General features: G+C 39.0%; 2 protein-coding genes across 4 annotated transcripts in view; one reads left to right on the top strand and one right to left on the bottom strand.

The window, feature by feature from the left end:
* LOC126779630 (uncharacterized) overlaps positions 1-15,984 on the top strand; it is a 90,376-nt gene that overhangs the window by 25,588 nt on the left and 48,804 nt on the right. The window lies entirely within an intron of this gene.
* LOC126779534 (pantothenate kinase 3) overlaps positions 1-15,984 on the bottom strand; it is a 41,430-nt gene that overhangs the window by 5,885 nt on the left and 19,561 nt on the right. For 2 of the 3 annotated variants that reach the window (XM_050503598.1, XM_050503597.1), the window contains 8 exons: positions 9,271-9,347; positions 7,188-7,300; positions 5,146-5,324; positions 4,276-4,449; positions 3,879-4,013; positions 2,359-2,507; positions 1,113-1,289; positions 545-680 (listed from right to left, as the gene is read on the bottom strand). In XM_050503598.1, coding sequence (XP_050359555.1) covers positions 545-680; positions 1,113-1,289; positions 2,359-2,507; positions 3,879-4,013; positions 4,276-4,449; positions 5,146-5,324; positions 7,188-7,300; positions 9,271-9,347 — 1,140 coding nt within the window. Of the gene's footprint in view, positions 1-544; positions 681-1,112; positions 1,290-2,358; positions 2,508-3,878; positions 4,014-4,275; positions 4,450-5,145; positions 5,325-7,187; positions 7,301-9,270; positions 9,348-9,957; positions 10,215-15,984 lie in introns of all 3 variants that reach the window. The other variant, XM_050503599.1, reaches the window with a different exon arrangement.

The raw sequence follows: 15,984 nt of genomic DNA, 5'->3' as shown, positions 1-15,984 counted from the left end.
ATGAGCATCCACATACACTCACAAATATAGCACACACACGCACACACACATTTTTTTTTTTTATAGTATAGGAAGGCGGACGAGCATATGGCCACCTGATGGTAAGTGGTCACCAACGCTCTTAGACATTAGCATTGTAAGAAATGTCAATCATCGCTTACATATCCAATGCGCCACCAACCTTGGGAACTAAGATTTTATGTCCCTTGTGCCTGTAATTACACTGGCTCACTCACCCTTCAAACGGGAACACAACAATACCAAGTATTGCTGTTTTGCGGTAGAATATCTGATGAGTGGGTGGTACCTACCCAGACGAGCTTGCACAAAGCCCTACCACCAGTATTTACAAACCCACGCACACACGGATTGGATTAACTCACAATAATTAGTAATAACAAATACTTTGTAATAATTTAATGGGAAGGAACTTCTGACGCACGGGTAACACCGGTTCAGGAGTGAGGGCTACTTCTATAATATGTACGTAATGGATAACGATAAAGTATTATCATAATGATGCTATCGTGCGAGGAGGCCGTACCCGCTCGAGGCGCTCGTTGGAGGCGCACAGGCGCGCGATGGAGCCGATGTTGTTGGTGATGGTGACGAGCGTGGCGCGCGCCAGGTCCTCGCGGGACACGCGCGCGCGCCGCTCCGCCGCGCACATGTGGCCGAAGCTGCGGGCACGCGGAGCGTTCGTTACTTGCTAACTACGCTCGGGGTTCGGATTTGGCGAAACCTTTCCTTTGGCGAATGGGCCCCGTGACGGTAAGTGGTCACCGTCGCGCGTGGACGTTGGCGCCGTGAGAAACATTACCCATTCCTTACGTTATCGATGTCCCATCAACCTTGGGAACTAGGATGTTATGTCCCTTGTGCCTGTGGTTATGGTGTACAGCCACCACCACATAAGTGCACCAGTCATTTGGCGGTAGAATATCTGATGAGTGGGTAGTACCTAGACAGGCTTGCACAGAGGCCTATCACTGAGTCAACTTCATCACTATTTCGATAAATTCTTTAAATATTAATTAAATAAAAACTTCAGATGCTCGGCTGGATTTGAACGTGATACATAATTAACTATGATGGTATTTAAAAAAAATTACCTGCTAGCTACCAAGTCACCCCTTAGTCCAAACCTCTCGTAGTCTCCCCCGTATATGTCCCGCACCAGCTTGTCCACCGTTGTGTTGTCACCGGAGGCCGCCAGAGCGATCGCTTCCTCGAAGCTGCTGCAGCCGGCCAGCAAGCAGCAGAGACCGAGGAAGGTACCACCGCCGAGACTGAAGGTTATCATTAGTAATATTTATGGTGGTGACGTAATCCAAATTTAGGTATTCTTAATTATTTAATATGTATGTTTGTAATAAATATGTATGTTTGTAATGAATAAGTGAAATTAGCTCAATAGTTTGTTACGCTTTCACGGCTAAACCACTAAACCGATTTTGATAAAATTTGGCAAGAAACAAGGGCAAATGAAGCCAATGAATAGGCAATTATTATATTAGATTTTTATACCTAAACACTAACCTTTCACTAGGAGACATCTAGTATTATCTAGATTCTAGATATAACACTGTCCCACTTAGCTACTTATATACTTTTTTTTTTAAATAATAGGAAGGTGGACGAGCATATGGGCCCACCTGATGGTAAGTGGTCACCAACGCCCATAGACATTGGCATTGTAAGAAATGTTAACCATCGCTTACAACGCCAATGCGCCACCAACCTTGGGAACTAAGATGTTATGTCCCTTATGCCTGTAATTACACTGGCTCACTCACCATTCAAACCGGAACACAACAACACCAAGTACTGCTGTTTTGCGGTAGAATATCTGATGACTGAGTGGTACCTACCCAGACGAGCTTGCACAAAGCTCTACCACCAGTAAAATATAAACTTTAATTTTACTTCCAATGGCGATTATAACTTCGCCGACACAGACCTCGACCAATGACGTCATATCATCTGAAGGTCACAGTTGTTTATTTATTTTTACTCTATAGTCTCATCACGAGTCTTATAACACTTGTGTTGGTAGTACTTGCCTTTTCACGCCGAAGGTTGTGGGTTCGATTCCCACCCAGGACAGACATTTGTGTGCATGAACATGTCTGTTTGTCCTGAGTCTGGGTGTAATTTTCTATATAATTATGTATTTACAAAAGAAAAGTAGTATATGTAGTATATCAGTTGTCTGGTTCCCATAGCACAAGCTTTGTACGAGCTTAATTTGGTATCAGATGGCCGTGTGTGAAAAATGTCCCAGGGTATTATTATTATTATTATATTATTATTATGCCGAGAACGCTTAATATATTAAACAGTTTTTGCCAACCCTACCTGGTACCGCTAACTCTGTAGTAATCGTTGGGTGCGTTCACCACCAACATGGAGACGCCGCTGCCAATATTAACCAGCAGAAATGGATAGGGATTGGAGAAGTCGAACGGCTTCCTCGAGTACTGGCTCAGAGCTGGTTCTAAGTATGGCTGAAAACACGAAATTATTTTTTTTATTTACCTATTGATATTTTATAATTTACTTATTTATATGTATGTATGTTTGCAATCATCTCGAGAATATTGTTTTACGATATAATTTCATGTAAATAATCTATATTATTTATATAATCTATATTGACGAGCTGGTTGGCGTAGTTGGTAGATACTTGCCTTTCACGCCGAAGGTTGTGGGTTCGACACCCAGGACAGACATTTGTGTGCATGAACATGTCTGTTTGTCCCGAGTCTGGGTGTAATTATCTATATAAGTATGTATTTACAAAAGAAAAGTAGTTTATGTAGTATATCAGTTGTCTGGTTTCCATAGCACGAGCTTTGTATAAGCTTAATTTGGGATCAGATGGCCGTGTGTGAAAAATGTCCCAGGATATTATATACAATATATAAGCTAACTTTTATATGATACAGTCCACGACACTATATACGACTATCTACTTGCTACCCAGCAGTAAAATATATCTACAACTTAACGACAATATATATACACACGGAGGCAGCGAAGTAAGGGGGCGGGGGTGGGCACGTCCCCACCAGGGAGAACTGGTGCCCCACCTAAATAACGAGCAATTTAAATTAATCATCAACCCAGTAAGAAACTCTTAATTACTCATGAGTTCCTGAATCCTGAGCAATCCAAGGATATAATATATATACGGTCAATTATGATATTTAAAAATAAAATTGGTGGGGTAAACGTCAATATGCCACCAATTGTAAAGAAGTTGTGTCTGTAGTTCCACTGGCTCACTCATACTTCAAAATGGAACACATCAATACTAAATATAGCGGCATTAATAATAAACGTTGCTTATCGGCTTTTTAGTTGAACACATATTTCTCTCTTTCTGTCATCATAGTTTTGACATTCGAAAGAAGGAGACACAACATTGTATGACAGTTACTGTTCCGCGTTAGCATAAGTACTGTAACAAATTGTGTTTAGCTGGAAAATAAACATTAACAGTAACAGCCCGTTAATGTCCCACTGCTGGGCTAAGGCCTCCTCTCCCTTTTGAGGAGTAGGTTTGGAGCTTATTCCACCACGCTGCTCCAATGCGGGTTGTTAGAATACACATGTGACAGAATTTCAATGAAATTAGACACATGCAGGTTTCCTCACGAAGTTTTCCTTCACCGTAAAGCACGAGCTAAATTATAATTACAAATTAAGCACATGAAAATTCAGTGGTACTTGCCCGGATTTGAACCCACGATCATCGGTTAAGAACACCAACATGCACATACAAGTTGCCAATCACCAGTACGGCTCAGATACAAATATTTAATAAACTTGTCCCCAATACATTGGTGAGTTGGTAGATCAGTTGGGCGACTCACCGTGTCCTTGCTGTTTGTGGGCTGCTCGGGCGGCGCCCAGTAGTAACACTCCTGAGGGTTCATGGAGTCCACGAACAGTACTCCAGCTATGAGCGCGTCGAGCTCGTCCAGTTTTGACAGACGCATGTTTACTTCCTGTCGACAAGAGTTAACTACAATTCTTTATTTTTTTTTTATCTTTATTTTTTTTTATTACTTCAAAAAAGTAAGCAGACTAGGAAACGGACCACCAGACGGTAGTGGTCACCACTATCCATAATTTACACTGGCTCGCTCACCCTTTAAAGCGAAACACAACAATGCTAATTATTGCTGCTTGGTAGTAGAATACGTGATGAGTGGGTGGTACCAACGTAGACGGACTTGAACAGAGCCCTACCACCAATTATCAAGTTACCTTAATGAAATCCTCTTCGAATTTGTAAGCGCCTCCGCCGGTCGCGTATATAGTGTTTACGAGAGCCGCCATTCCCTTGGAACGTGCGAGCTGCAGGAACGCCCCGACTTCACTCGTCGGGAACCGGATGAAGTGGAGGGTACCTCTTCGACCTCGGATTGTTACATTGTCCATCTGAAAGCCAAAAACCATATATTATATCCATTTAAAAAAGATCTTATAAGGTATATTTCAATCTTGGTCTTACAGGCTTCCATTGAATGTGAAGCTACCACCGGTTCGGAATGAAGTTCTGCCGGGAAGAACCGCCAAGAATCGTACCAAACGCCTACCAAAAATTTCGTAACGTACACGACAAGTTTAAACGCTATCATCGTAAGTACAGACTGTAAATATTCCACTGCTGGGCCGTTGGAGCTTACCCCACCACGCTGCTTTAAAGCGCGTTGTTGGAGACACGTGGCAGATTTTCATGAAGGTTGCCTCACGATAAACACAAATTAAGCACATGAAAATTCAGTTGTACTTATCGGTTTCGAACTCTGAACCATGGGCTAAGTAGTACAGTAACAGCCTGTGAATGTCCCACTGCTGAGCTAAGACCTCCTCTACTTTTTTTTAAAAAAGTTTTGGAACTTATTAGAATATTCTGCTTCAATGCGGGTTGATGGAATTCACATGTGGCAGGATTTCAATAAAATTAGATACATGCAGCTTTCCTCACGATGTTTTCCTTCAATGTCAAGAACGAGCTGAATGAGCTATAAACACGAAATACCCCAGGTATTTTGAGCCCACGATCATTAGTTAACCGTTCACGCTTTCCAACCACTGGGCCATTTTAATAGGCTAAGACCCTCCTGTAATTACCTGTAAATGGACGTCCCGTCGCCCCGTTTTACCGTACGCCGAGTTTCTCGTTAAATATCTCCTTATATTCTTCAATATCTCCGTCTCCTTGTCCAGCTCCCGCCTGTTCGTCTCACGGGGCTCGAAGTACACGAGCTTGGTGAGAGTGCCCCCGATGTCCATACCGAACCAGGGCATGGCTGATTAAAAATTAAAGTACGCGTTAGACGAGTTTGAACTTTATTATCTATGCATTAAGTGTCTCGTTTGTCTAGTGGCTAGAATCGTAACGTCACACCTCATCAACCTAAAATTAATTTATATCCGCGTTCGATTACTCTTTAACTCTTTATGATCGCCTGGTACATGGAGATGATATTTTTTTTTTCAATTGTAATTATGTAGGCAGACTTGCAAATGACCTGATGATACGCCACCAACCTTGGTAATTAAGATATTATATCCCTTGGGCCAGTAGTTAAACTGGGTCACTCGCCGTTTAATCCGGAACACAAAATTATTGTTGTTCAACAGTAGAGTATGAAATGAGAGGGTGGTTCAAACCCAGACGGTTTTGAACAAAGCCCTACCAAGTAATTATATCATTCAATTCTTATTTGTCTAGTGGTTCCATATCCCGAGCTCCTGGGTTTAACCCCGGGTTAGAACATGAAAATTAACTTATAAATGTTGTATATCGGCTGCTTAATGAAACACTCATTTGTCCCTTCTTGTCATTAATATTTTGACATTCGAAAGAAGAAGACAGATCATTGTTTAACAAATCAACCGCTAAATGTCTATAAGTAAGGCCGTTAGAGTTTAAGCAATTTTACACTTCCGTGCACGTAAAGCCCTGGGTCCCGCGCCCGGTCCACTTCGATCGTGTCGCATCGTCCCACTAAGGGTTGAAATAAGTTTATGTAGCATTCCCATATTCTAAATATCTAATTGTCGAACAAAATAAATACAATTATCGATTAAATTACTATACGAAACATGCCGTCATAGTGACGCCTTTATTTGACGTAATAATTTTTTTAAATTTAATTTTAAGCTGACGGACTTTACTCTCTGTCCATTAAATATTTAATTAAATTTATTGTATGAAATGAATAATTATGTTCTCTTGATTAATTAATTAATTTAATAATTATTCATTTGATTGTTCTAGATATCTACTATAGTATTATTTATCATCATTAAACATTTCAAGATTTGAACCCGATTGATCTCATGTGTATCATATCTTTTATACGTGACATTGGCAGAATAATTTGCAATCAAAGCGCGGAGATACGTCAAAAAAAAAAGATGTTACAGGGTACAATTTACCATGCCACTTAAACGTAAACAAGAGACAGCCTGACAGGGATTTTTGGCGGGTGGCAATAATCTGAATTAATATCGACATCTTGTCAAGTGTTATATTTTGATAACAGCTGCAACAGATAAGTAATAACATATTGGAACACCATTCTTAATATTGAATATCTGCTACCAAACCCAATATCTTCAACATGAAGTGAAGGCGTAACAGCATGTAAATAATAAAACGCTGGGCTAAGTTCTTTTCTCCCTTTCGAGGAGAATGTTTGAAACTAATTCCATCACGAATGTGGTTTAGTGGATTGGAATGAAATAAAAGTGAAAATAGACACGTGTAGATTTCCCAAATCAAACCCATAAAATTCAATGGAGCTTGCCTGGGTGCACACACATCATTCGAGGGGACGGCAATCCGACATGACCGGAAAGAGTTCAGGCGCTGGACCAACGGCGTTACGTGCTTTCCAAGGTACATTCACGAGTACACACTTCCAACTTACAGACTGCTATAAACCTAATAACTTTTTACAGGCCCGACTTGGGGGTTTTAAACCAGGACCTCGGAATCTGCTGCCTTATATATCTAACAATTAGGTAAATAATATAAAAAGACAAATGAAGTCAAAGAATTTATTGATAATATTTCGCAAAGAGGTACCAGGCTATCATAAGCATACGAGGGATGCTTTTAAATAGTTTTTTGTTAACAAATCTGTAAAGGATAATATACTTACGCGGTGCATTGTTGTCGGGTGGTGTGGGCGGTGCAGATTCCGCCATTTTGATTTCTTTAATAAGAGGCGGCGCTTTGTACGGCGACCGTCTCGTTTTTTTCAATTGATTGCTCCTAAAAATAGAAAGAGACAAATTCACAATAATATCAATTTATTATACATATTATAAAAGTAAAGCCCGCGCCGCGTCTGTCTATCTAACTAAACGCGGTAACTCAAAAGCTACCAAAAATATTTTCATACGGTTTTCGCTAATGAACGGAGTGATTCATGATAAAGGTTTAGGCGTATAATTAATAATAATAATAATATCCCGGGTCATTATTCACACACGGCCATCTGATCCCAAACTAAGCAGAGCTTGTACTGTGGAAACCAGACAACTGATATACTACATATACTACTTTTCTTTTGTAAATACATACTTATATAGATAATTACACCCAGACTCAGGACAAACAGACATGTTCATGCACACAAATGTTTGTCCTGGGTGGGAATCGAACCCACAACCTTCGGCGTGAAAGGCAGGTATCTACCAACCACGCCAACCGGCCCGTCTTATTACTTATATACCGATTTTGGCCACGGCGGCTAATCTCTAGAGAGATTAACCAACTGCGCAGGAGATATTATAGTGCACAAGTGTGTGTACAAACACAGATGCACTCTCATAATAATATGGGACGGCAATCCGACACGATCGGAAAGAGTTCAGGCGCAAAACCAACGAAGTATCTACCAACCACGCCAACCAGCTCGTCAATAATAAATGTTTTGAGTAAATCGGTTGAAATATGGCGATGCCCGTTGAAAAAATGCCGACTTTATGAGCTTTATTGGCGTGCGCCGCGTAGACCAATAGAGTTATATGTTTTACGATATAAAACGTTTTATGTACAACAGTGTTTCCCACCCACCACGCCCCACAGGCGGGCAATATGATAGTTAAGGGGGGCAATTTAAAAATGGACTCGACATGATATAAAACAACGTGGAGACTTGAGATTAAAGGTAAGTAAATTGGAACCTAATATAAAAACTCTGTGCAGCAAAGCATCAAGCGCAAGGATCGCACGAAATGAATATTAAAATTATTTTGAATTCAAGTTTTTCATTATTATGTTACGATGTTTTGATAACAATTTCATAGTGATTTCTTCCTAAAGCTTATCATTTATATTTCTTAAGGGAACGAAACAATTTTTAAAAGTTAAAAATTATGTATGGGGGGCATAAAAAATTAAGAAATGTTAAGGTGGGGGCCTAAAAAAGGTTGGGGTAGCTACCCTATCTAGCTAGTTTATTATATAGCCTTGATCTTTCCATTATTCGGATAGAATTTATTACTTTAATGTACCTTTACATTTTTATTTCCAGACAACAATACAATCGCGAAATCGAAACTACAATTGTAATTACAATAAATACAAACTTTAATGAGCGGTTAATTATTCAAATTGTATTAAAGTTTTTATAGCGTTTGCTCGCAGAAAATAAAACGAGACATGAATGTATACATAAATAACAAAGCTGAATAGTTTTTTCCAGTGACAGTGCGACTTGAAAAAAAAATAGAGCATTTATTTGGAAGGAAGTCTTTTCGCGCAGTTCGACAGGATAGTCGCGTGAAGCCGCACCATCGTGTTATACTAGGAGAATATATGTATCTGAGAGTACATATCGTCTGCATATGTACATACGTTTCGCTGCTCGCATACAAGTCGCGCTACTCAAGGTTCACACGGCTATACTCGCGCGTAAATCGCTTCAAATGAACAAGCTCTTTGATATAAAAACTATACTAATATTAAAAATGTATATCGCTTGTATGTCCGGTAAACATTCACGGCTAAACCACAACCGATTTCGATGTAATTTCGAGGAAGGACATAGGCGTCCTTTTTTTATACATAAGAGATCCCCTTTCCTCCAACACGCAGGCGAAGCCGTGGGCGAAAACTATTATAAAGGTCACACGAGTTTTCGATATCCCAGTCAAACATACGAACAGACAGTGCGACATAAAACGAGTGGATCTTAATGAAAGTACCAGGCAATCATAAGTGGCTAGGCGGTTTACCTGACGAGTGTCCGGGAAGGAGAGCCGCGCTCGGGCCGGCAGGCCGCGAGGCAGCTTTCACAACGGTGCAGTCGCATCTGTGAACAAATAGAAATAATGTTTACCTTTAATATTAGACAGATTGCCTTATGTAATTATAGTTATTATATACCTTGTCGCTACTGTATATAAGCTTATCAGTCCGTAAAATATATATATATATATCTTCACTAAAACTCATAATAAAAAAATATAACATTTGATAGATTTGTGATATGATTTTATATATATATTATACTATACCCTCTATTTACTATAACCGAGATGGCCCAGTGGTAAGAACGCGTGAATCTTAACTGATGAATGTGTGTTCAAATCCGTGCAAGCACCTCTGAATTTTCATTTGCTTAATTTCTCTGTATAATTCAGTGCTTTTCGGTGAAGGAAAACGTCGTGCGGAAACCTGCATGTGTCTAATTTCACCGAAATTCTGTCACATGTGTATTCCACCAAACCGCATTGGAGCAGCGTGGTGGAATAAGTTCCAAGCCTTCCCCTTAAAAAAGGGAGAGGAGGCCTTAACCCAGCAGTGGGACATTTACAGGCTGTTACTGTACTGTACTATTTACTAAAGTCTCTGAGATATATAACATATACCAAGTAAAATAACGTAAGACAAAATTCATATTATATAATCGTTACAAATACCTGCGCATACGCAGCTCACGTCAAGGATCGATTACAACATTCTTATGTATTCAGGATTGGAGGCATGTTTGAAACATTTGTTAGCGATTGTGGATCTTTGTTTTTTTTTTGTATTATTGATAGGCCCGGACATATAGATCAAAGGGTCTTAGGTATTTTGAAATTTGTGCCCCGAAAGATTCCGGAGCGGTTAGAGAATGTTTATGTTATTCGTAGGCTGGACGGAACCTTTTGCAGGTCTAGGCATAAATCTATGGCTAATAATTTTGAATAATTTAAGTTTTATATAATAGAAAACAGATATTTCATTTTTTGTTTATAAATTTAACTCTTAAATAAACAATTATATTACATAAGATAAATTATCTTAGATACTCGGTGGTAGGTTTTTTTTTTTTCGGAATGTGTATTACTGTTGGCCTTACTGGCCTCTACAGCGTCACCGGGCGGGATGGGAGAGTTGAACTCAGCCGGATGTTGGGAGCCACACAGGGCTCAAGAGAGACAGACGTCCTAAGGGTGCCTCCTGTGAGGCCGGAAGGTGGTAGGGCTTTATGCAAGCCCGTCTGGGTAAGTACCACCCAACAGATATTCTACCGTTAAACAGCAATACCTTGTTGCGTAATGCGATTTGGTTTGAAGGGTGAGTAAGCCATTGTAACTACAGGCACAAGGTACATAACATCTTAGTTCCCAAAGTCTATGTCGTATTGGCGATGTAAGGGATGTTTAATAGTTCTTACATCGCCAATGCCAATGAGCGGTGACTATTGAGGTTTTACTGATTTTTAGTAATTATTTTGAGATATTTAGAAAAAAATGGTAATATTTTTAACTAAATTAACACTGGTTGGAAATAAAAAAACAAAACACGGAAAAATTTACTCGCTTGATGATTGTCAGGGTGATTAGAGGAATTCCAATGAAAATTGTATTTAAATGTAAAATATTAATTAATATTAAATTATTTTACAAGTTACGTGGAAAAGAGAATAAAATGTTAAAAGTAATTATAAAGAAATTTCACCATCAGGTGGCCCATTTGCCCGTACCTAACCTAAACCATAAAACTAAACAGATGGTCCAATTAAAATCCGGATAAGAACTCAACCAGAGAAGGTTTACTGGTGGTAGGGCTTTGTGCAAGGTCGTCTGGGTAGGTACCGCCCACTCATCAAATATTCTACCGGAAAACAGCAATACTTGATATTATTGTGTTCCGGTTTGAAGGGTGAGTGAGCCAGTGTAATTACAGGCACAAGGGACATAAAATCTTAGTTCCCAAGGTTGGTGGCGTATTGGCTATAAGCGATGGTTGACATTTCTTACAATGCCAATGTCTAAGGGCGTTTGGTGACCACTTACCATCAGGTGGCCCATATGCTCGTCCGCCTTCCTATTCTATAAAAAAAAAAGGTTTGAAACTCATTACACCATGGACCTCTATCGCGGGCTGACGGATACATGTGACAATTTCCTTTACCGTCGAGCACGAAGCTGTGGTGCTTGCCCGGTGTTGAACACGCAATCACCAGTTCACATTCCCATGTTCTATCTACTGAACCACCGCAGCTCTACTTTTATCATATATGGATTTCATTCATTCGTTCATTCTATTTTATATTAATCATTCATTATTAAAACATTTAAAATGTTTACAACAAAATACCTTGACGATATCTGACCTCAAATTGCAAATTATTATTCAATAAAATTATGTAATATATACATTATTTATATGAACATAAGATTTATTTTTCTTTGAATACACATAAGTACATAACGGTCGGTCAAGTTTCACAAAGACAAGGTTCTATGAAAAAGTATGCAAACGGGTTACTTTATAATACATATTATAAGACAAACGATTCTTTAGGCCCGTGACATATTTACTTTATGTATATAACGAAAAAATCTTTAATAATTACAAAGTGTTGGCAGCTCTCTGGCCCTTCATCAGGGTAAAGTGGAATTGTCTTTCAGCGCCCTTCGGTCGACGCTTTCTCATTACTGTTCAGTTAATGTTATGTTAAAAATTCCAACTATTTATTTTATCTGTATCCGAGAAACTTTTTTAAGCTATTTTGTATTTTTTTAATAGTATAGGTAGGCGGACGAGCAAATGGACCACCTGATGGTAAGTGGTCACCATCGCCCATAGACATTGACAATGTAAGAAATGTTAAGCGTCGCTTACATCGCCAATGCGGCACCAAGCTTGGAAACTAAGGTGTTATGTCCCTTGTGTCTGTAATTACACTGGCTCAACTCACCCTTCAAACAGGAACACAACAATACCAATGCTGTTTTGCTGTAGAATATCTGATGAGTCGGTGGTACCTACCCAGACGAGCTTGCACAAAGTCCTACACCAGTTATAATGTATAGATTTGTAATTTTTTTCTTTAAAGCGAAATCGATCCACGGATCGCCACATTACCCGCAATTTCGCTCATGTTATAATTGCTCAATACCAATTTTCATAGCACTTTCTTTAAAAATGAAGGATTTCATATAAAGTTTCATCCCCTATTTCTGTCACGGTAGGATGCGCAAGCGATCCCGTGTCGCCCCTTCGACAAGACGGAGTGGGTACTTACTGGTGGTAGGGCTTTGTGCAAGCTCGTCTGGGTAGTTACCACCCACTCATCAGATATTCTACCGCAAAACAGCAATACTTGATATTGTTGTGTTCCGGTTTGAAGGGTGAGTGAGCCAGTGTAATTACAGGCACAAGGGACATAAAATCTTAGTTCCCAAGGTTGGTGGAGCATTGGCTATAAGCGATGGTTGACATTTCTTACAATGCCAATGTCTAAGGGCGTTTGGTGACCACTTACCATCAGGTGGCCCATATGCTCGTCCACCTTCCTATTATATATATAAAAAAAAAGTACTGCTGGTTTTTTAGTGGGTATTCCTTCAGTGCCGGCGAGTCCCACATACCCCCCCCCCCACCTCATGTGGGGGGAAAAGCGTAAATGCGTTTTTCCAGCGAAAAAAAAAATCCCCTATTTCTAATCCAATCCTTCTTTAGTGCTAGCCCACTACGTAAAAGGAATCGATAGGCAAATATTCACGTAGCTCAGTAGTTTGGGCTGTGATATGTCAGTCAGTTAGTTATATACATTTATATAGAAGATAACTACCACAATTATAAAAATCAAACAATGCTTATGTAGGAGAACGAAAACATCGTGAGGAAACTTGCATGTGTGTAATTTGTCTGAAATTATTAATTAAAAAAATAATATTTCACATTTTTAATCTGTCAGCAAGAACAATGACAGATACTGTCCATGGCGGGAAATAGATTCACTTTGAGTTTATCTTACGAGCATTGCGCGCTAAAATATAATATAAGGATTCTTTGATTGCAAACAATACATTCATCGAAATCTTTTTTTATTTCAAATATAATATACATTTTTATAATAGAAACAAAAGCATTAAAAAATCTTAACTTCACACGTTAATAAATCAAAGTGATTTAGGTGTCAGTTACTCACACACACAACGTGTATGCAAATTATGAGCCGAGATGGCCCAGTTATTAGAACGCGTGAATGTTAACGGATAAGCGTGGGTTCAAAACCGGGCAAGCAACACTGAATTTTTACGTGTTTAATTTGTGTTATAATTCATCTCGCGCTTGACGGTGAAGGAAAACATCCTGAGGAAACCTGCATGTGTCTAATTTCACTGAAATACTGTCACATGTGTATTCCACCAACCCGCATTGGAGCAGCGTGGTGGAATAAGCTCCAAAACTTTCTCCTCAAAAAAAAAGGACAGAAGGCCTTAGCCCAGCAGTGGGACATTCACAGGCTGTTACTGATCAGTTGAATAGTTACGTGAAAGCGTAAAAAAAAAAGAAAAAACAAAGTGATATTCGCATTTATATTATTTGCTTATGATAAGGCATCACATTCATCGTCCTCGACGCGCCATCTTTTTTTATATGTTTTGCGACGTTGTTATCAAACGTATCAATTTATCAATCAGCTGATAAATTATTGCTCGTGTAAACTCGAACAATCCTTAATATATATTATTGAATGACGATTCCATTTTGGTCTTACACGTGTGTTATAATTATGTCGTGATCAGATAACAATGTTGTGTCTTCTTCTTTCGAATGTCAAATCATCATGACAGAAAGAGAGAAATCTGTTTAACTGAACAGCCGCTAAGCAACGTTTATAAGTAAGGCCGTAACTGTCATCTCCAGATTGCCATTGAGAATTTAATGAAAGTAATATTTCATTTTACTTATGAACGTTCAGGTGATTAGTTAAGTTTGTCTTCTTCTTTCGAATGTCAAGTCAGTGATGACAGAAAGAGAGAAATTACTGTTTAACAAAACAGCTGCTATATATATTATCAATATTCTATACTTACATTATAAAGAAAAAAGATTTATTTTTTTGTACGTTTGTTTGTAACGGATAAACTCGTAACCTAATAAACCGACTTTAATTTTTTTTCATCGATAGTAAGCTACAATATCAGCGAGTAACATAGGATATATTTCATTTTAAAAAAAATAGAAATCCCTACGAAAATTGCAATAATGTAATCCAAAGTAACAATTTCCTTCCTATAAAAGTCATTATTGGCGCAAAAACATAATTGTTTCCGGACGAAGTTGGGGCGGACCACTAGCGTAGTCATTGGTCAAGATCTAAATTATCGGTGGTGTGCATTGGAAAAAAAATGGCGTTTTAGATGTCGTCAAAATAGAATATTGAAAATCACATTAAAACGCAAATAATTAAGTTGAATAGTATTGTATTACAAATACACTGCCTGCCTAGATGTAAGGCCGCAGACCCGGAGGACATGGGTTCAAATCGCAGGTCGGGCCAATAAAAACTTGGGTCATTCTGTCGAAAATTCTCACACTTCGAGGTTGAAGCACACTTGAACTCCTCAGAGCGTTACGGTAGCATGCGATAGCGATACCTTAGCGTTAAGACTGACTAAGACTTTTTTGTCGCGTAACGCGTTTTTCCAGCGACAAAAAAGCTTGAACCCAAGGAAGGACATGGGCTATTTTTTACACCTTCCCCTAACACGCGGACAAAAATTATCAACACAATTTGATGTTTTTATAAAACCAGTTTCGCTAAATATAATATGTTCTTAGCTTGTGAGTATGACAAGAATTAAAAAAAATATTACCTCGGATTAAGCCGATGACCTACCGGCACGTCCTATCACTAAGACATCTTTCCTTATCAGTAAGATATGACGAGGTAAAACGCAGAAAAACTCGATACCAAACGACACGAGTTAGAACGATTTAGACCTCATTTTATAGTACACTAGTTTCCCCCTACTTTACTTTATACTTTATTGTACACCACAAAGAGAAAAAAAAATACAAAAAATGTATACAGCGTAAATAAAAGTAGCATACAATTTTGGCGACCTTATCGCCACATAGCGATTCCACTTCCAGGCAACCAACGGTGTAAGTAATAACTCGTAGGATATGAGGCAGGTACGTGTGAAGAGGGGAGGTTTTGGGTGCAAAACTTCATGATGTTCAGTTGAGTTGTTAAGACAGCGCAACAAACAAATACACTTTCGCATTTATAATATTAATAATACCCTGGGACGTTATTCACACACGGCCATCTGATCCGAAACTAAACAGAGCTTGTACTATAGAAACCAGACAACTGATATACTAAATATACTTTTCTTTTGTAAATACATACTTATATAGATAATTACACCCAAACTCAGGACAAACAGAAATGTTCATGCACACAAATGTCTGTCCTGGGTGGGAATCGAACCCACAACCATCGGCATGAAAGGCATCGCCAACTGGCTCGTCAATTATTTGCTGTTCCATCTGTGTATGAGAGCAAGAGAGTAGAGATTACGCCTTTGTTTGCGCACACAGTGCATTATATTTCGCGTTGTACAGGCCAGTATCCTTTGATAATGGCCGCTGTAGTCGACATCGGTCCAGTGGACAAATTATTCTCATAAATAAAAACGAAAACAATGGCG

This window comes from Nymphalis io, chromosome 29, assembly GCF_905147045.1.
Source record: "Nymphalis io chromosome 29, ilAglIoxx1.1, whole genome shotgun sequence".
Taxonomy (NCBI): Eukaryota; Metazoa; Arthropoda; class Insecta; order Lepidoptera; family Nymphalidae; genus Nymphalis; species Nymphalis io.
This window is presented reverse-complemented; position numbering and strand designations above follow the sequence as displayed.